This window comes from Leucopleurus acutus, assembly GCF_964270905.1.
Source record: "Leucopleurus acutus genome assembly, chromosome: 2".
Taxonomy (NCBI): Eukaryota; Metazoa; Chordata; class Mammalia; order Artiodactyla; family Delphinidae; genus Leucopleurus; species Leucopleurus acutus.
Window position 1 is genome coordinate 150869991 of NC_139143.1, and position 22480 is coordinate 150892470.

Below are 22480 nucleotides of genomic sequence, written 5' to 3' on the forward strand. Positions count from 1 at the left end.
ATTTAGAGTGACAGCAAATAAGATTTCTGAAAGACTTATTGTAATAAAAGTTATTAAATTATATCTTTTTAAAATACATGTGCTCTTTTAGATTCTCATTATTGAAATGCTGAATTAATATCTTGCTAGGGATGTTATATGATTAGAAAGTATAACCGAAGAGAATAAAATGAGAGGTTAATACATTTTAATTAACTCTTGATTGCCCACAGGAAAGAATGGTAAGTGCCATGAGAATTCATTAAAGCTGCAAAAATTTAAAGGAAAGGGAGATTGCCTCCATTTAGGGCAAGTCATAAATGTTTTCAGAGCAGAAGGTGGCCTTTGTGGTTTACCTTGAAAGAATGGGCTACATAAGTAGATATGGAGAGTAGTAAAGAAAGCGAAGAGAGTAACATGAGCAAGGAATGGAGGTAGGACATATAGGACATGTTCAAAGAAAAACAGACATTTTGATAAAGCTTATTTATAGATAGAGGAATAGGTTAAGGCTGAAATGGTCGATTGCCATCTCACTGTAGGTTTCTATTGCCTTTGTTGGTCTCATCTTTCAGTTCCAGTTCCTAGCTTGTTTCCTGTAAAGTGGTAGAATAAAGGACTATAATAGCCTGGAAGGGGGCTAAGGTTTGTTGTTGTTTATCATCATAGGAAAAGATACCATTTATTGAGCACTTACTTAGTTCTGGCACTCCATGTGCTAACCATTTTCCTGTATTTGGTCTCGTTTAATTCTCACAGCAACTACCTGAGAAAACTGGTATTATGTTTATTGTACAGACAAGGAAAATCAAGAAATGGAGAGATGAAGCCAGTTCACAAGGTTAAAGAAGTAGTAACAGATTGACTCACATTCAGATGTTGTCTCTGGTGTTCCACCAGCCTCTTTGGTCATTCCTTCTGTCTCCTTTGCTGATTCTTCCTCTTTTCCCCAACTTCTTTATGTTGTGTTGCTCTAGGTGTCAGGCTGTGGACTTCTTTTCTTCTCTGTCTCTACTCCTTGGGGATCTCATCTAGTGTCATGGTTTTACATACTCTCTATATGCTGATTTTTAACTCTAGCCACATTTTTCCCCTGAACTCTAGACTCATATATCCAACTACTATCCATATCTCCACTCAAATAGCTCATAGATATATCTAACACAACATGTCTAACACCAGACACCTAATCTTCCTCCCCAAACCTGCTTCTCTTGAACCTTTCCCATCTTAATTAATGGTAATTTCATCTTTAACACTGCTAAGACCTAAAGCCTTAGAATCATCCTTGGTTCTTTTTTTCCTCTTACTCTGTCTCTAATGTATCAGGAAGTCTTCTTGACTTCCTGTCAGGTTCTACCTTCAAATTATGTACAATAAAAACTTTACAGTGGCCTAAACCTTTCTAATAATATTCCATCATTATTCCCTTTACTCGTTCTGCTCCAGCCACAGTGACCTTCTTACTATTGCTCAGAAAACAGGCTCATGAACCTTAGGCCCTTTGCTGTTCCCCATTCCTAGGATGATTTTTCTTCATATAGCCACATGATGATCTCCATAATCTCTAACAAATCTTTGCCAAAATGTCACCTTCTCATCTAGCCCAGCACTCACACCGTATTGTTCCCTACTCTTTCTTATTTTATTTTGGCTTATTACTTTCCAGCGTACTATATAAATTACTTTGTTTTTCTCTTATCTGTCTCCTCCTCCTCCTCCCACTAGATTTTGAGGTCCACAGGAACTTAACTTTTTATTCACTGATGTATCCCAAGAACTTTAAACCATACCTGGGTACATAGTATTACTTAATGAATGGGTGAATCAATTACTGTCCTCACAGAGCATGTAAAAGGAGCTCAGTGGATGAGAATCTTTGTAGGGGGAGGGACACGTTGTTTATTTTTTCTGATAAGTGGGGTTTTTTTTTAACATTGTGGTAAAATATACATGACATAAAATTTACCATTTTAAACATTTTTAAGTATACAGTTAGTGGTATTAAGTACCTTCACATTGTTGTGCAACCATTACATTCATCTATCTCCAGAACTTTTTTCATCTTCTAAAACTGAAACTCTGTACCAGTTAAACAAGAACTCCCCATTTCCCCTTTCCACCAGGCCCTGGCAACCACCATTTGCTTACTGTGTTTATGAATTTGACTACTCTAGGTACCTCACGTAAGTGGAATCATATAGTATTTGTCTTTTTGTGTATTGGGCTTATTTCACTTGGCATAATTTCCTCAAGGTTCATCCATGTTGTAACATGTACCAGAATTTCCTTCGTTTTTAAGACTGAATAATATTCTGTTGTATGAATATACCATGTTTTGTTTGTCTATTCATCCATCAATAGACACTTGGGTTGCTTCCACATTTTGACTATTGTGAATAATGCTCCTATTCATATGAGTGTACAAATACCTATTCAAGTCCCTGGTTTTAGTTCTTTTGGGTATATACCAAGAATTGCTAGATCATATGGTAATTCTATTTTTGATTTTTTGAGAAGCCACTGTACTGTTTTCCATGCCTTACTATTTTACATTCCCATCAGTGGTGCACAAGGGTTCCAAGTTCTTTACATTCTTGCCAACACTAACTACTTTCTGTTTTTTTGATAATAGCTGTTTTAATGGGTGTGAAGTGGCAGCTCATTAATTTGATTTGCATTTCCCTAATGATTAGTGATTTTGATCCTTTTGTGTGCATATTGGCCACTTGTATATCTTTGAAGAAATGTCTGTTCAGGTACTTGGCACATTTTTAAAAATCAGTTGTTTGTTTTTTTGTTGTTGCATTGTAGGAGTTCTTTATATACTCTGGGTATCAACCCCTTAGGAGACATATGATTTGCAAATATTTTCTCCCATATCATAGGTTGCCTTTTCATTCTGTTGATACTGTCTGTTGGTTCACAAAACTTTTTAATTATGATGTAGTCCAGTTTATCTACTTTTTCTTTTGTTGCCTATGCTTTTAGTGTCCTATCCAAGAAAGTATTGCTAAATCCAATGTTGTGAAACTTTCACTTAAGTTTTCTTCTAAGAGTTTTTAGTTTTAGATCTTACATTTAGGTCTTCGATCCATTTTGAGTTAGTTTTACTTCATTCTTTTTCATGTGGATATCCAGTGTTCCCAACACCACTTGTCCTTTCCCCACTGAGTGGTCTTGACATATTTGTAGAAAATCATTTGACTGTACATACAGGGGTTTATTTCTGGGCTCTCTGTTCTGTTCCATTGACCTAAATGTCTTAAGGCTAGTACTGTTTTGATTATGATAGCTTTGTAATAAGTTTTGAAATCAGAAAGTTTGAGACCTGTAACTTTGTTATTCTTCTTCAAGAATGTTTTTGCTATTCAGGGTTCCCTGAGATTCCATATGAATTTGAGGATGAATTTTCTATTTCTGCAAACAAATGTCATAGGGATTTTCACAGTGATTACATTGAATTCTATGGATTGCTTTGGATAGTATTAATGTCTTAACAATACGAAGTCTTCCAATCCATGAATGTGGGCCGTTTTTCCATTTATCTGTATCTACATTCTTTCAGAATGCTTTTTTTTTTTTTTTTTTTTTTTTGGCGGTATGTAGGCCTCTCACTGTTGTGGCCCTCCCATTGCGGAGCACAGGCTCCGGACGCGCAGGCTCAGTGGCCATGGCTCACGGGCCCAGCCTCTCCCCGGCATGTGGGATCTTCCTGGACCAGGGCACGAACCCGTGTCCCCTGCATCAGCAGGCGGACTTTCAACCACTGCGCCACCAGGGAAGCCCCAGAATGTTTTATAGTTGTCAGTATACGTGTCCTCCTTGGCTAATTCCTAAGTATTTTATTCTTTTTGATGCTATTGTAAATGACATTGTTTTCTTAATTTCCTTTACAGATTGTTCAGATTATCAGTGTATGGAAATGCTATTGATTTTTTGTTCATTGATTTTGTATCCTGCTACCTTGTTCAAGTCATTTATTCTAAACACGTTTTTTGTTTGTTTGTAGAATCTTTAGGGTTTTTTGCATGTAAGATCATGTCGTCTGCAAACAGAGATAATTTTACTTCTTCCTTTCCAGTTTGGATGCCTTTTTTTTCCCCCTTGCCTAATTGCTCTGGCTAGGATTTCTATGTTGAAAAGAAGTGGTGAAGGTGAGCATCCTTGTCTTGTTAAAAATTTTAGAAAAAAAGCTTTCAATCTCTCACCATTGGTATGATGTTCAGTGTTGGCTTTTCATATATGGTCTTTATTATGTTGAAGTAGTTTTCTTCTTTTCCTAGTTTGCTCAATGTTTTATCATGAAAGGATTTTGAATTTTGTCAATTGCTTTTTCTGCATCAATTGAGATGATCACATGGCTTTTTTTTCCCTTCATTCTGTTAATGTGATGTATTACATTAGTTGATTTTCCTATGTTGAACCATCTTTACATACAGAATGAGAGCCTGTATCTTCCTGACCAGTGATCTAACTGACATCGTGATTTGAATGAGGATCTTAGAACTAAAACTCTTTAGAATTGAATGGGCTTCGTGTTAGTGGTGTCTGGGGCTGAGTTATACAGACTTTCCACAGACTCAGAAATATCAGAGGTCTGAACGTTCTTTCTCTTTCTTCTTTTGTTTTCAAAGCTATATACAAGGTCATCCAAACTTTGTTTTTGCATTTTTCTCATTTAATCTTTAAAATGGTTATATGAGACAGGTGCTATTTTCTTTCTCACTTTAATAATGAGGAAAATGAGACTCTGACCAAGCAGTTTGCCCAAGATCACAATAACTGTAGCAATGCTCAGTTTCTAATCCATGTCTTATTTCAGAGCTCATGCTGTTAATCACTTTGTTACCATGCCTCTGCCTTATATCTTCTCATCCAGTTCTGACAATACAAAAATTGGCATAGGGTGATGCCACAGATTTTTTTCTCTCTCAAACTTACATTACTGCCTTTGTTAGAGCAGAAGGAACCTTAGACATGCTATGGACCAGAGTTTTCACATTATTTTCCACGAAACCAGCTTCCAGAGAAGTCTTCAGGGAATTGGTAGAATCTAGTTTCATTATTTTTTAAGTGTCTTTGAATTTTTAAAAACTGCAAGTTAATTAGGTATATGCATTCATATCTGTTACAAACCAGATTTTAACATATTGGAATGCACTGGTGCTTTAAAGAACTATCAAGTTAAGTGGTTTTTGTGCAAACCTCTGAGTAAACATTTATTTAAACCACCCTGAGATTACGAGACTGTTGTTCAAAAGTGTATATTATAGCTACTTTCTTGGATGAATTATGTTTTTCAAATAAAGCAACCAAAACCAAGTACAGAAATAAGTTTGATCCCTGACTTTAAACATTTGTGTTAATCAAAATTGCTTCATTGTTGCTGTGATAAATAAATGTTATAAATTTGAACTTAAAAATGAATTTAAAGGGCTTCCCTGGTGGCGCAGTTGTTACGAATCCACCTGCCAATGCAGGGGACACAGGTTCAAGCCCTGGTCTGGGAAGATCCCACATGCCGCGGAGCATCTAAGCCCGTGTGCCACAACTACTGAGCCTGCACTCTAGAGCCCACGAGCCACAACTACTGAAGCGCAAGTGCCTAGGGCCCATGCTCCGCAACAAGAGAAGACACCGCAATGAGAAGGAAGTTCAAAGTTAGTTACAATATGGAATATGAAACTGTTATCAATGAACTTTTCATACTCTGTTAAACTCCATTAATCTTTCTTCCACATTGAATGAACTTTTTATCCATATATGATTTTGTAACATGCATTGATCATTTGGAATTGGTTCACTGAGTTATGCATGTCTTCCAAATGTTGACACATTTCATTATAAATAGTTTCTTAAATCATCTTTATTGATATCACCATCCATCTCATGAGTGTCTTTTAAGTATTGGTATAATGTTAAGCTTACAAGGCAGATAATACTTTCCAAGGTTCCAGTTTTTACTTGAAAGCTTGAATTTTCATCATCCGCAACAAATACTTTCAGTTGTTTTCCTTAAAGTGACAGATTCACTTTATTTAGGAAAAGTGTTGCCCAATACCTAAATCTGAATAACCATTGTTATCTGTCACTTCTTGCAAGTAAAAATGGTGTTCCATGAAAAAAGCAGCTGGTTCACCTTGTTTCTCAGACCATCATATAAGTGCTTTTCCTCCTCATAACTGATTATACTTTGGTACTCAGCAGAAGTGCTTTGTGTGTATTTCTAATTTTGTCTTCCATAGTTTTTAAAAGAACCTAGGGGTCACCATTTATTTTAAATCAATAGTTTTTATTGATTCATCAAGGACAGATGTTCATAAGTGCAACTGGCCTTTTTATCCCCCTGCGAGTTTGTGAGGGTGAACAGTACAGTTGCTACCAGCCAGTACAGTTTGGTGCTGCTGCCTTGATTCCCACTAAAGCACCCACCACTTTTTTTTTTAACCCACCACTGGTTTTGCAACATTGTTGCAGATAATACAGTGAGAAAGATAAATAACATCTTCATATTCTGAAAGTAGTTTTGACCTTACAGACCTCCCTTAAGGGGCCTTGGGGGACTTTTGGAGTGCTTGGACCACACTTTGAGAACTGCTGATCTAATATATTCTAAAACATTTTCCTGTTGCCCTATACTGCGCTGGTCTCTGTTCCCTCAGGCCAGTTTGCTCCCAGGAGGTATCTAGGACAGATGTCTCCGTTTATTCAGAACAAGAGCAAGAGAAATAATCTCAGTGTTCTGGAGAAAAAACTGAAGAGCGAGGCTATCTTTTTAGTCCCGTATTTAGGCTGGTGCTTCTGCTCTTCTCTTAATACACACTTCCTGTGGTGGTGTTGTCTGGTTCTGTGCCTTCAACTACATCCTGTTTCCTGATGGCTCCTAGATTTTGTCCTCTATGCCTGAACGCTCTCCTGAACTTCCAGTACTTTCAAGTTGCCTGCTGGATATTTCTCCTTAGGTGTCAAGCTCAACAATGCTTAAAGTTAATAATCACCTTTTCCAATTAGTCTCTCCTTCAAAGTATAGTATAAACAATAACAAAGAGCCAAGCTTTACCTCCTTCTACATTCTACTTTATGTACTAATGACACTATTATTGGCCCTCAGCCAATCATCCTAGACTTTTTCTCTATCATTCCTCATCTCCCATAAATTGCCAAGTCTTGTTCTTCTACCTGCAATTGGACTCTGATTGTCTGTTCCTCATTATACTCAGCTTTGTTTGGGTCCTCATCATGTTTTACCTGGACTATGATATCAAGTCGCCTCCAGTCTCTTTACCTGCTGGTCTTGCACGACTGCCAGAATTGTCTTTGTTAACATTTGATCATATTACTAACCACAAATCTAATCACTAGCCTCGTGCTCCAAATATATGTGTGTGGATATATATATAATTTTTTATTACTTATATTTATATGCTATTTATATTGTAAACATTTATATATCATATATTATTATATATTTTTTAATATATTGTCTGTTATATTATTTATATGTGTGTGTGTGTGTATATATATATATATATTTGATGGTCTTTTACTTAATGTGTCACAGATATATGTCTGAAAGTAAAGTTGTCCATCTTATGAAATGTAAAACAATACTAAACATCTGGATATCCCATCTCTGCTAATAGCACTACCATCTACTCAGTTGCCCAAGCAGAGACCTGCGAGTCATCCCAGGTTGCATTCCTACTCTCCCATCCCAGAACTTTCGACACATAGCAAAGGCTTACAGATTGACTGCTGAAAAAAATGAATAAATCATTTGTCTCAAATCTGCTACATTGTCATAAGATTTTGAATTCAATGGAAACATAAACAGTCTAGAGAGGAGTTGTCATCCATAGGACATGGATGCTTGAGTCCAGCTGCCTGAACTTACTCAGATAACAGTGCTAGTTCCTTAGGTTTTCTAAGTCTCAGTTTCCTAAAGTATTTATTGTGGTTCCTGTCGTAGTAAATGGTAGTTGTTGTTATTGCTGTTACTGCTTTTTAGTTTAATGGTTTCCAAATGCAGACTAGTTACTTGTAATATACTCTTCATTAGTTCCAAATGAAATAGAGACAAGGGAGAGGGAGAGAGTGAGTGTGTGTGTGTCTGTGTGTCTGTGTGTGTGTGTGTGTGTGTGTTTGTGTTTGTGTTGTCACCTCTTTTCCTGGAAAGGATTCTTTTAGTCTACAATTGTTTTCTCTTCTCTTTAGTTTTTTAAGTTCTTTTTGTTTGACAAATGAAAGCTGGACTTTTTTTTTTTTTTAGTTTTCATGGTTAAGTTGATAAATGTGTTTTCCCCCAACCTATATATAGGCTCTTAACATACTTACTTAGTTTACTTGTTCATAAACTCAACATCTGAAAACCACGGAGCCTCAGAGAGGTGGCATTACGTACCCAAGGTCACAAACACAGGACATTTACCTTCCTTACTCACACCTCTATACCCCTGTCCTTTTTCACCAGGAAATTTAGTCAGCAAAAAGATTAATCCCACAGAACAGGAGAATTGTAAGCTTTCAAAATAAATTAGAAACATAAGGGTAAATTTTTGTTATTAAAAATTAATCACTCTACACCCTTTAAAATATTGTAGTTATGATAGTAATAGAAGGACGTTAAATTTTTTTTTTTTTTTTGGCGGTACGCAGGCCTCTCACTGTTGTGGCCTCTCCCGTTGCGGAGCACAGGCTCCAGATGGGCTGGCTCAGCGGCCATGGCTCACGGGCCCAGCCTCTCCGCAGCATGTGGGATCTTCCCGGACTGGGGCACGAGCCTGTGTCCCCTGCATCGGCAGGCAGACTCTCAACCACTGTGCCACCAGGGAAGCCCCCAGGACGTTAAATATTTTTAATATTTTGTCTCAATTATTTTAGCATTTCCTCCTGGTGATAGACACATTGCAGACAAATAAAGAAAACTAAAGAAAGCAAATTCAGGTCACTCAGTTTCTACATATATTTTATTTTGACTTGTAAATGTTCTTTTTACGCTTCATTATAAATGAGATTAGCTGTGGTGCCAGAAAATTTTTGCATGGAATATTTTACTAACTCCTAACTGAGAAAATGCAGAATCTTTCCAATTCTTTTTTTTCTTTTTGATAATCTCCTGTTATTTGCTACCAGCTACCTGTACAAATGAAAATTGCATTGATGGTGACTATCAAGAATTTGAAGAATTCTTTTTTTTTATTTTTTAATTTTTTTGGCTGCACTGTGTGGCATGTGTGATCTTAGTTCCCTGACCAGGGATCGAACCCACACCCTCTGCAGTGGGAGCGAGGAGTCTAAACCTCTGGACCACCAGGGAAGTCCCTCCAATTCTTAATTAAAGCTTTATAACATTCTGAGGATATAGAAGGGAACTCATGGTGTCCCCAGAGCATCTTTGACACCAGCATTAGTAAAATGCCAAGTAGGTCTTCGTTTTTACAGGCAATGACTCAGGCTAAGCATGCAGATGTTCATATATTTTACAATTCTTAGCCTCTGCTTTCTTTCATGTTTCTTCTCTAATTTTCTCCATTTCCACAAACCACAAGTCATGAATGTTTCTTCAAGGCCACTTAATTTTGGAATGGAAAAATGTGTGTGCATGAGCAGGTGTATATTTGGGTATAGTGAGTGTATATCTCTGTCTCCTCCCACCTCCTTTCTGTCCACAAGTAAAAGTGTGAAAGCTTTTTTGTAAAGTCTTTTTTGCCCCTTCCACATAAATCTAGGTGTTATTTCTCCTTTACTCTCTTTGAACTTTAACACTTACTGTGTAGCAGTTGTGTACATGTATATCACTTAGTTAAATCATGAGTTCCTTGAAGGTAGATGTTGTGTCTTATTTCCCCCTAAATCCCTAGTACCTAGGCTTGAACATAAAAGATGCTTACTAAATGTGAATGGATTAGTGGGTCAGTGAGTGAGTGAACTAATTGAAGACCAGCTTGAGAAAGTAGATCCTTTACTAATGACTATGATTCACGAGTATCTCTTGAAGGTTCTTTGTGAGCTTGAGCTTAATTATTTTATGGATTGTGCATGGGTCATGGAGAAAAAAAAGCTTTCTTCTTCCTCCCAGGATTCTCTGGTAGACAGCTGTTCTTTGGGATTATTTGTGAGCCTTAAGGTTTCCCTTATTCCTTGTTGGTCAGCTGGTTGTACTAAGAAATGTTATGGTATCTGTTTGGAATATCCTTAGTAACTAGATGGTTTCTGTCCTTTTTATCCTTTAATATTTTCAGCAAATATGAGTGTTCTTGACCTTGAGGATACAGTAGTGAACAAAACAAAGTTCCTGTCTTTTTTAGAGCTTATGTAAACAAATATATAACATGTCAGTTATGATGATTGCTATGAATTAAATGAGAGTAAAGGGGTAAAAAGTGATATGCCTAAAATGTAGCTTTATCATTCACACCTCACAAAAAATCATGTCAGCATAGTATGATCTCAAATAAGTAAGGAAAAAAATACCAGGGAAAAAAGCTGGTAAAGAAGTATGATAAAATATTGGTATGGGTTCCTTCTTCTCTCTCTCTTTCCTTTCTTTTAAATTGAAGTGTAATTGACAAGCATTATGTTAATTTCAGGTGTACAACATAATGATTCAACATTTGTGTGCATTGCAAAATGATCACCTCAATAAGTTTATTTACCATCTATCACCATACAAAGTTACAAATTTTTTTCCTTGTGATGAGAACTTTTAAGATTTACTTTCTTAGCAACTTTCAAGTTTGCAGTACAATATTACTAACTTTAGTCCCCATGCTGTACATTACATACCCATGACTTATTTATTTTATGACTGGCAGTTTGTACATTTTAACCCCTTCATCCACGTTGCCCATTCCTCAACCCCTCTCCTCAGAATTATTTCCGCTAATCAGATTATAGATGATATTTTTAAATTATGCTTTTATGTATTTCTCCAAAGTGATCATTACCTTTATTCTTGGGGAGAAGAGGGTGCTAATCAGATTACCTTTGCATTCAAAGTCTGATTCTGCTGACCCATGGCTCCTGTGTGCCTCAAGAAAAAGAAAGCCACGTACTGAGTTCCTCTCCCAGTATTTCTGTGACTCCTCAGCAGGTGTCTCACACATAATGTGAACAAGTTCATGCTCAGTGAGTCCTTCCAGTTTCTGGACAGGTCTCTGCTTCATATCAACCATGATCAATATCTGAGAAAGTTCTTTCCAAAGTCTTATTTTCCCAATTCAGGCAAAAGTGCTTTGTCATTCATCTAGGATACATTCCCCAGTGTTTGGACCAATGCTGAGTTCATTTCTTATGATGAAGGACGTATAGAAAAACTCTGAGGAGACCTTCAAGATGGCAGAAGAGTAAGACATGGAGATCACCTTCCTCCCCACAAATACATCAGAAATACATCTACATGTGGAACAACTCCTACAGAACACATACTGAACGCTGGCAGAAGACCGCAGACTTCCCAAAAGCTGTGGGGCTGACAGGGTCTTTGTGCTCCGGCCAGGTGTCAGACCTGTGCCTCTAGGTGGGAGAGCCAAGTTCAGGACATTGGTCGACCAGAGACCTCCTGGCTCCACGTAATATCAAGTGACGAAAGCTCTCCCAGAGATCTCCATCTCTGGAGATCTGTAGGAGAGCTTTCGTCATTTGATATTGTGGAGCCAGGGCTCCACAATATATGTGGAAGGGGCAAAAAAGACTTTACAAAAAAGCTTTACAAAAAAGCTTTCACACTTTTACTTGTGGACAGAAAGGACCCAGCTCCACTCAACGACCAGCAAGCTACAGTGCTGGACACCCTATGCCAAACAACTAGCAAGACAGGAATGCAACCCCACCATTAGCCTAAAATCACAGTAAGGTCACAGACACCCAAAAACACACACCGGACATGGTCCTGCCCACCAGAAAGACAAGGTCCAGCGTCATCCACCAGAACACAGGCACCAGTCCCCTCCACCAGGAAGCCTACACAACCCACTGAACCAACCTTAGCCACTGAGGGCAGACACCAAAAACAATGGGAACTACGAACCTGCGGCCTGCAAAAAGGAGACCCCATACACAGTAAGTTAAGCAAAATGAGAAGACAGAGAAAACACACAGCAGATGAAGGAGGAAGGTAAAAACCCACCAGACCAAACAAATGAAGAAACAAATAGGCAGTCTACCTGAGAAAGAATTCAGAGTAATGATAGTAAAGATGATCCAAAATCTTGGAAATAGAATGGAGAAAATACAAGAAACGTTTAACAAGGACCTAGAAGAACTAAAGAGCAAACAAACAATGATGAACCACACAATAAATGAAATTAAAAATTCTCTAGAAGGAATCAATAGCAGAGTAACTGAGGCAGAAGAACAGATAAGTGACCTGGAAGATAAAATAGTGAAAGTAACTACCGCAGAGCAGAATAAAGAAAAGAGAATGAAAAGAATTGAGGACAGTCTCAGAGACTTCTGGGACAACATTAAACACACCAGCATTTGAATTATAGGGGTCCCAGAAGAAGAAGAGAAAAAGAAAGGGACTGAGAAAATATTGGAAGACATTATACTTGAAGACTGCCCTAATATGGGAAAGGCAGTAGTCATTCAAGTCCAGGAAATGCAGAGTCCCACACAGGATAAATCCAAGGAGAAACAGGCCAAGACACACATTAATCAAACTATCAAAAATTAAATACAAAGAAAAAATATTAAAAGCAGCAAGGGAAAAGCAACAAATAACACACAAGGGAATCCCCATCAGGTTAACAGCTGATCTTTCAGCAGAAACTCTGCAAGCCAGAAGGGAGTGGCAGGACATATTTAAAGTGATGAAAGGGAAAAACCTACCACGAAGATTACTCTACCCAGCAAGGATCTTATTCAGATTCAACCGAGCAATTAAAACCTTTACAGACAAGCAAAAGCTAAGAGAATTCAGAACCACCAAACCAGCTTTACAACAAATGCTAAAGGAACTTCTCTAGACAGGAAACAAAAGAGAAGGAAAAGACGTACAATAACAAACCCAAGCCAATTAAGAAAATGGGAATAGGAACATACATATCCATAACTACCTTAAATGTAAATGGATTAAATGCTCCAACCAAAAGAAATAGACTGGCTCAATGGATACAAAAACAAGATCCATATACATGCTGTCTACAAGAGACTGACTTCAGACCAAGGGACACATACAGACTGAAAGTGAGGGGATGGAAAAAGATATTCCATGCAAATGGAAACCAAAAGAAAGCTGGAGTAGCAATTCTCATATCAGACAAAATAGACTTTAAATAAAGACCAGTAAAACAGACAAAAAAGGACACTACATAACGACCAAGTGATCAATCCAAGAAGAAGATATAACAATTGTAAACACTTATGCACCCAACATAGGAGCACCACAATACATAAGGCAAATGCTAACAGCCATAAAAGGGGAAATCGACAGTAACACAATCATAGTAGGGGACTTTAACACCCCACTTTCACCAATGGACAGATCATCCAAAATGAAATTAAATAAGGAAACACAAGCATTAAATGACACATTAGACAAGATAGACTTAATTGATATTTATAGGACATTCTATCCAAAAACAACAGAATACACCTTCTCAGGTGCTCATGGAACATTCTCCAGGATAGATCATATCGTGGGTCACAAATCAAGCCTGGTAAATTTAAGAAAATTGAAATTGTATCAAGTATCTTTTCCAACCACAACGCTATCAGACTAGTTATCAATTACAGGAAAAATTCTGTAAAAAATACAAACACATGGAGGCTAAACAATACGCTATTAAATAACCAAGAGATCACTGAAGAAATCAAAGAAAAATCAAAAAATATCTAGAAAAATATGACAATGAAAACACAACGACCCAAAACCTATGGGATGCAGCAAAAGCAGTTCTAAGAGGGAAGTTTATAGCAGTACAATCCTACCTCAAGAAAAAGGAAGCATCTCAATTAAACAACCTAACCTTACACCTAAAGCAATTAGAGAAAGAAGAACACAAAAACCCCAAAGTTAGCAGAAGGAAACAAATCATAAAGATCAGAAATAAATGAAAAAGAAATGAAGGAAATGACAGCAAAGATCAATAAAACTAAAAGTTGGTTCTTTGAGGAGATAAACAAAATTGATAAACCATTAGCCCGACTCATCAAGAAAAAAAGAGAGAAGACTCAAATCAAAAGAATTACAAACGAAAAGGAGAAGTAACAACGAGACACTGCAGAAATACAAAGGATCATGAGAGATTACTACAAGCAACTCTATGCCAATAAAATGGACAACCTGGAAGAAATGGACAAATTCTTAGAAAAGCACAACCTTCCTAGACTGAACCAGGAAGAAATAGAAAATATAAACAGACCAATCACAAGCACTGAAATTGAGACTGTGATTAAAAATCTTCCAACAGACAAAAGCCCAGGATCAGATGGCTTCACAGGCGAATTCTCTCACACATTTAGGGAAGAGCTAACACCTATCCTTCTCAAGCTCTTCCAAAATATAGCAGAGGTAGGAACACTCCTAAACGCATTCTACGGGGCCACCATCACCATGATACCAAAACCAGACAAAGATGTCTCAAGAAAGAAAGCTACAGGCCAATATCACTGATGAACATAGATTCAAAAATCTTCAACAAAATACTAGCAAACAGAATCCAACAACACATTAAAAGGATCATACACCATGATCAAGTGGGGTTTATCACAGGAAAGCGAGGATTCTTCAATATATGCAGATCAATCAGTGTGATAAGCCATATTAACAAATTGAAGGAGGAAAACCATATTATTATCTCTCTATGACATAAATCACAGCAAGATCCTTTTTGACCCACCTCCTAGAGAAATGGAAATTAAAAAATATAAACAAATGGGACCTAATGAAACTTAAAAGCTTTTGCACAGCAAAGGAAACCATAAACAAAATGAAAAAATAACCCTCAGAATGGGAGAAAATGTTTGCAAATGTATCAACAGACAAAGGATTAATCTTCAAAATATACAAGCAGCTCATGCAGGTCAATATCAAAAAAACAAACAACCCAATCCAGAAATGGGCGAAGACCTAAATAGACATTTCTCCAAAGAAGATATACAGATTGCCAACAAACACATGAAAGGATGCTCAACATCAGTAATCATTAGAAAAATGCAAATCAAAATTGCAATGAGGTATCACCTCATACCAGTCAGAATGGCCATCATCAAAAAATCTACAAACAATAAATGCTGGAGAGGGTGTGGAGAAAAGGGCACCATCTTGCACTGTTGGTGGGAATGTAAATTGATCTAGCCACTATGGAGAACAGTATGGAGGTTCCTTAAAAAACTAAAAATAGAACTACCATATGACCCAGCAATCCCACTACTGGGCATATACCCTGAGAAAACCATAATTCAAAAAGAGTCAGGTACCACAATGTTCATTGCAGCTCTATTTACAATAACCAGGACATGGAAACAACCTAAGTGTTCATGGACAGATGAATGGATAAAGAAGGTGTGGCATGTATATACAATGGAATATTACTCAGCCATAAAAAGAAACGAAACTGAGTTATTTGTAGTGAGGTGGATGGACCTAGAGTCTGTCATACAGAGTGAAGGAAGTCAGAAAGAGAAAGACAAGTACCGTATGCTAACACATATATATGGAATCTAAAAAAAAAAAAATGTTCTGAAGAACCTAAAGGCAGGACAGGAATAAAGATGCAGACATAGAGAATGGACTTGAGGACACGGGGAGGGGGAAGGGTAAGCTGGGACGAAGTGAGAGACTGGCATGGACATACATATACTACCAAATGTAAAATAGATAGCTAGCGGGAAGCAGCCACATAGCACAGGGAGATCAGCTTTGTGACCACCTAGAGGGGTGCTATAGGGAGGGTGGGAGGGAGACGCAAGAGGGAGGAGATATGGGGATATATGTATATGTATAACTGGTTCACTTTGTTATAAAGCAGAAACTAACACACCATTGTAAAGCAATTATACTCCAATAAAGATGTTAAAGAAATACTCTAGTAACCTACATGTAGCGTATTCTTCATATACAAGTGTCATGTTTTTTATTAGTGTCTTTCACAATGTACACTTCATAATATTTCAGTCAAACCTGACCTAACTCAGCAGTGTTGTCACGTGTTATGACTGCTTGTAAAAGCTGTGGTACCATGGCAGAGCAAAAGCGTGAAGCAGATTTTTCAGTCCATCAAGTGAAATGAGCCCAACTCCTTTTCCATCATTACCCTTATACCAATCAGGAGAGCCTCTGCATCCTGCTCAGGCTGTGCCTCAGCTGCCACTGCATCAGGAATTACAGGAAGAGGAGGAGAAAGAAGGGAAAGCCTGAAACAGCACCCATGACTAGGCAGGGCCTGAGGCTGTGGGACGCAGCAGATATGTAGTAATACAAAACCATCTTTTATGGCTAAAGCTGTAGGATTTCCTGTAAGTCTGGACTCTCAACATCCTCTTCAGGTTCAGAGTTATTGGTGTGTCCCTAAAGGACTGATTTTCTCTGTGCTTCTACCCACCTCATGACTGTCTTGGTGACAAGAAAAAGATGTGTATCTTCCTTGCCCCTCTTCTGTTTATGTCCATGGTGTACTCACTGTTAGAGGTAAGGGCACACTTTACACATTTAAATGAGTGGGTGAGCACACTTTGTCCTAAAACTGATTTGATGTAAAGATGAGTTAAGGAAGAGCAAAGAGCATTTTTCTATGCATCTTTGCTCTGTCTTACCCTCTCTTTTGAGATTCACTTTCTTCTTCCTTTGTTTCTTTCTGCTTTCCTATATCAAGCAGCAATTCCTATAAATATTCTTTGACCTTATTGGTAGCCTTTATGCCTGAACAGACAAAACCTATCTCAAAGTAAGTCAGTTTGTTCCAGCTGAAAATGTTAGTCTATTTGTTAAGTGCACTATGATGGAACAGATAACTTCTCATGCCTGTGGAGCAGGGATTAAATACTGCTTTTGCAATGACTGTTCCTTCTGCCTGGAATAGATTTCTCTCCCCCACCTCCATCTATCCAGCAGACTCCATCCCTTATTTAAAAGACCTAGGTCAAATGTAATGGCTTATTTGATGCTTTTCCCGATTCTCCCAGCAGTTAATGGCTTCTACTACAGGTTTTTTATACCTCTCTAATAGCTCATTTAAGATTATTTTATTATTGTTTGTGTATATGTCTGTCACTATACTATGAACTTTTCAGACATAGGAACTCTATCTTCTTATTTTCTTCAGTTTTATATATGGCCAATGAATCTTTTTTGACCATTCGTTCTTTGTTGGATAAGTGTTATTCCTTGTTTTTAAGGACCTTACAATCTAGTAGGGGTGATATATCAATCACAGATAACCATAATACAAACTAGAATGCTGTCAGTGCCACAAAGAAGGAAGAAATCACTTCTTGCTGTGTGAATTAGAGATACCTAGGTTATTCTAGGCTTTGTGGATATGGTAGTATTTGAAATGGACCTTGAAGGGTGTGTGTGAAATGTGGAATTAATGGTGTAGTTTTTTTTACTTCATGATGTCTTTATTAGAAATAGTTTAAGCACACGGGAGCTATATTATTTGACGTGTATTCCAAAGCCTTAAACACTTTACCTAGAGTTAGTTCACCTGTTTTTGATTCTTCAGTGATTCATCCGTGTGTTAACTGTCTTTGTGGGCCTAAATTCAGGGATTAATATTTGGCATTCGATATTTTTCATTTGTCTGAATGTTACTAACCAAAAGAGGACATGAAATTTGATGTCTTTCTGTCCTATTGCATTGATTTTCTTTATTCATTTTAGCCACAGACCCCTTTGCTTCTGTTTTTGGAAATGAATCATTCGAAGATGGATTTGCTGACTTCAGCACATTGTCAAAGGTAATCTGCAATCCTTAGTAGGAAAGTAAAATATACTGTGTTTCCACCAAAGGAGTGATCCTTTCTCTTGATTTTATAACCTGACCCTCACAGAGATTGCAACTTGATTTCAGTAAGGCACAGCAAACATTGATTTCAGACAGAAATGAAATATAAGATGTAATCAAAGTAGACATTTCTGTGCACAAAGACAATGGTGATGGTACAGATAATTATAATTTTCTACTGGCAGGTCTGCTCAACAACTTTAAGAGTCTTCTGTCTTTTTAAATATGTTTCTTCCAATTGAACTACATTTTCCCCCTGTTGACTGTCTGGGTCAATAGCTGTAAAATCTGGACATTCATTCCATCCTCTCTGTACTGATTGCTTGATTTTATGTTCTGAGACTGTTAAGGTTAGTATTAAGATAATTAATAGCCCAGCACTATTAGGTAGTGGACTATATATGTCAACTACCTATTTTCCAATGTAGCCCTAGGATTGATTCAGGCCAAAAGAGTAAACTTAGAGTATATGTCACACTGTCTCTATCATAGGTTCTCAACTGGGTGTTATTCCCCCCACCCCCACCCCCCAGGAAACATTTGGCAATGTCTAGAGACATTTTCGGTTGTCACAGCTGAGGAGGAGGGCTGTTCATATCTAGTGGATAGAGACCAGGGATGTTGTGCAACACCCTGTCCAGTGCCACAACACAGAGCTATATCCAGCCCAAAATGTCAGCATGCTTCTTTAGAGAAACACTGGCCTAAACTGTAATATCCGATTCATTATAGAAAAGTGAATCTTTCATTACTCCATGTATTAGAGAGGCCAGGTCTTCAGACCCATAATAAGACTTATGCCATGGGATCAGTTTGCTTAAAAAACAAAATTGACTTTCAGGTTGTCTTTAATGTTTTTTAAGATGCCATTTTCTTTGACTTTAGTATTAAATCTTTCCTATATTTAAGTGCATTGGCAAGTGTGGAATCAGTATTTTTTCCTTTATCATTTGGATTAGATAGTCACTTGAGGAAAAATATATTAGTCTCTTTATAAAGGGCCTCAATGGTTTTGTATCACCTGAATCTTAATAAACCTTTAATCCAGAGTTGGCTTGTTTTGGTACGATCTGTTGCTCTTAATAAATAGTGATGTTATAATCACTACTCATATAGAACAATTAAAAATTTTTTTCCATTTTGGTTCTGAATGCAAAGGTTAAAATGTTAGTGCTCTCAGAATTGAAATAAATAAAGCTGCGTAATACTGAAGATCACTCTTCCAAATGCTCCATAACCGCATACGGTTTGGTTGGCATAATATATATAACCATGAGTAATTTCTTTTCAAACAAAGGTCAACAATGAAGATCCTTTTAGTTCATCCACATCAAGCTCCATCAGCAATATGGTCATTACAAAAAATATGCTTGAGGAAACATCCATCAAAACTGAAGATGTACCCCCAGCACTGCCACCAAAGATTGGAACTCCAACAAGACCCTGCCCACCACCACCTGGTATGAGAGTTGATACCTTTCCTAAATCAACTACTTCCTTTTTCTTTCTGAAAAGTATTGTGTGGGCCTTATTTGTAGACTTTATATAAAAGGCCTTAAACAAAACAAGTCCAAAAACACAGCAGAAGCCTGCTGCTATCATCTGTTCTGACCTTAATGCAGAATTACAGATATGTGCCTAAGAAGCCAGCCTGTGTAACTGTCATGAACTATTTTTCTAGCAAGAGCTAATTTCTCTTTAAATCATTTTAGAGAGGCAGTAAATGAAAAAAGGAAAGTACCAACGAAATCTCTTACTTTTTGGAAGCTCATTGATTACCATTTGAACAACAGTTTCCTGGGCTTTGGTATTTTAATAAATTTCTATAAGCAAAGATTAATTCGAAGTCCCTTTCTTTTTCCTGCTAAATGTGAAGTCTTCCTTAAGTCCTTTAATGTGAGAATATATGGCCTTTTTGGTATCCAGAATTCAGCTTTTCGGTATCAGAATTTTAAAAGAAAGTATTGTTTTTCTTGAAGGAAAATATTGTTTTACTTGATAAGAGACTCCTTTATTTTATAAAAGTGATGTTTTTGGTCTAGAAACAAATTCTTACTATTCTTATTTTTTTTGTTTTGTTTAGCACTGTAAAGAAAAAGGGGTTTTGTTTGTTTGTTTTTAATGAAGATAATAAAGTTCATGAGAAGTGGTAAAAAGGCAATCCCCTGAATAGTTGTAGTGCTACTTGTGAGAAGACACATCTGGTACATTATTGTTTTAACCATATATCATTCCGTGGTAAATTTTCAGCCTCAGTAGTTCTAGAATATTATTCTTGCCTTTTCATAATAGCCTCCCTATGGTATTTCTTGGGCAGATTTTTTTTTCTTCTTTGATTTAAAGATTTGCAAATAAAATTGTTAATACCCAGCTACCTGTTGAAAAAGCAGGTGAACTGAACTGAACTCCTTTTATCTTTTAAGGAAAAGTAGCCTGTATCATATATTGCTAGAGAGTAAGGTTGTCAGAATATATTTTTTTAAAATGATAAAAAAAAATGATAGTTAATGTGCTCATTTAAGTTTTATACCAGTAAGGTGCCAATAGTGAAGTTATTTTTAAAATCCTAAGTAAACTAATATACTAGTGCTGTAACTAAATCTAAGACTTCAGCAAAGTGAGTATATATCACTGTAGAAAAATCAAGGAAAGAAAGATGGTTTGTTGAACTGCAGCTTAAAGATCTGGGTTCTAATTCTGGGTATTCTCTGACTAGCTCGGTGATCTTGAGTGTGTAACTTCATATGTCTGAACCTCAGCTATCTGAGCTATTAGATGATGGCATTAATTCTAATGTTGCCTACCTTCACAGGATTGTGGAAGGATCCTTTGAGATATGAGATGTGAACACCTTTTGTAAGCTGCTACAGTGCCAGAAAGAATCTGTTGTTATGATTGCTCTTACCAGCTTAACACATCTTTAGGAAAATATATATATTTGAAGATATTTTAGCACCTGTTCTTATTATCCTTTCTTCAGGATGTACTGAGTTTAAGTCTTTAAAATTAGAAAGCTTGTTTGAAAATGGTGCTGAATTAATGAGCAACAGTATGCTGTTTGGTAAAAGATTTAGTTGATCAGCACCCACAAAGATTTAGGGCCTGGGCTTCAAAGCATCCTCTTTATTCTTCAGTTTGAAATATTGTAATAGCAAGAAATAGGTGGGCTTTACCAAGGTAGTTTTTAATTTCATGCTCCCAGGTGTTACATATAGATCCAGAGGAAAATCAGAAGAATATTAGCATTTTTCAAAGCTCATTTGCCCTTCCTGCCACTAGTGGATAACTGTATCAGGCAGAGGTTATCACAGCAGAGGCCGTTTTTGTCATTATTCTTTGTCATTCCCCTGCTGTTTTGTCCATTCCTCTCTCTTTTCTTGGGAACATGCTGCTTTGGAGAAGAGAAGGTCAACTCTCTGGGCAGATAAGATTCCCGGCCCATTTCCCCCCTTCTTTGCTATTTTTCCATTTAGCTACATAGAGCTAAAATATATTTGAGAGGTTGTGTGTGAAAATTTGAGGACATAGTGTTGGTTGTGATAGTTTAAGACCATATTAAGAATGTATTTGAGGTACTGACCCCCATTCCCCACCCCCAGCTCTTTAATGCTCCCTGTGTTCATGTTCTTGTGTGTTTGTGTTTGCCATATTTGCTGGTTGAATTAATTGTAATGATTTTGATCCAGGGAAAAGACCCATCAACAAATTGGATTCTTCTGATCCCTTTAAACTGAATGATCCATTTCAGCCTTTCCCAGGCAATGATAGCCCCAAAGAAAAAGATCCTGATATGTTTTGTGATCCATTCACTTCTTCTTCTTCTACTACTACCACTACCAGTAAAGAGGCTGACCCAAGCAATTTTGCTAACTTCAGTGCTGTAAGTACTGTGAATGGGCTGTTTGGGGGAAAATCTTTCCATTTACAGTTTAAAGAGTTTTCAAAGATTATTTTGGAGTCTGCCAAATTTGCATTATTTCAACTAAATTTACCAATATGTTAAAAATGATCTTTATTCTTCCCTCAACCAAAAAATCTCTGTTTGATTCTGTTTGCTGGTTCTAAAAGTATTTCATTGCTCAAATGATTTTTGTAGTCTTAATTCTTGGGTTATATACCAGTTGTTTTGCAAAACCCTTCTCTTGATCTTGGTAAACAATATAAATAAAATTCTGACAGTTATTATTTTGCAAATTGTTATGGATGATGGGCCATTAGAGAGTCATTTGCTGTCTGCCCTCTGGATGAATAATGCCAATAATGAGTTTGTGTATTTGTAACTGTGTTTGTGTGTTTGCGTATAAAGCCTTGATGATTTCTGGAGACCAGTCAACAATTATGAGAGGATAGGGCCAGGAATTCTTTGAATTGAAAATAAAACTCTGGTTTCATATAATCGTGTTCCTAAAAAGTAAATGTTGGTTTTATTAAATAAATATGATTGTTAAGAGCTAAACAATCTTTAATTATTTGGGGGGCTCTAATTCACTAGCATTCCATATTTACTCTGCATCCTCCCAGAGCTGACTAACATAGGCAGGCCAGTA

General features: G+C 37.1%; 1 protein-coding gene across 1 annotated transcript in view; it reads left to right on the forward strand.

The window, feature by feature from the left end:
* The window catches only part of EPS15 (epidermal growth factor receptor pathway substrate 15), a 160191-nt gene that overhangs the window by 133901 nt on the left and 3810 nt on the right, over positions 1–22480 (forward strand). Inside the window, exons 22-24 of the mRNA XM_082834099.1 lie at positions 17810–17886; positions 19231–19393; positions 21620–21813. Of these exons, the coding sequence (XP_082690225.1) occupies positions 17810–17886; positions 19231–19393; positions 21620–21813 (434 nt within the window). The remainder of the gene's footprint in view (positions 1–17809; positions 17887–19230; positions 19394–21619; positions 21814–22480) is intronic.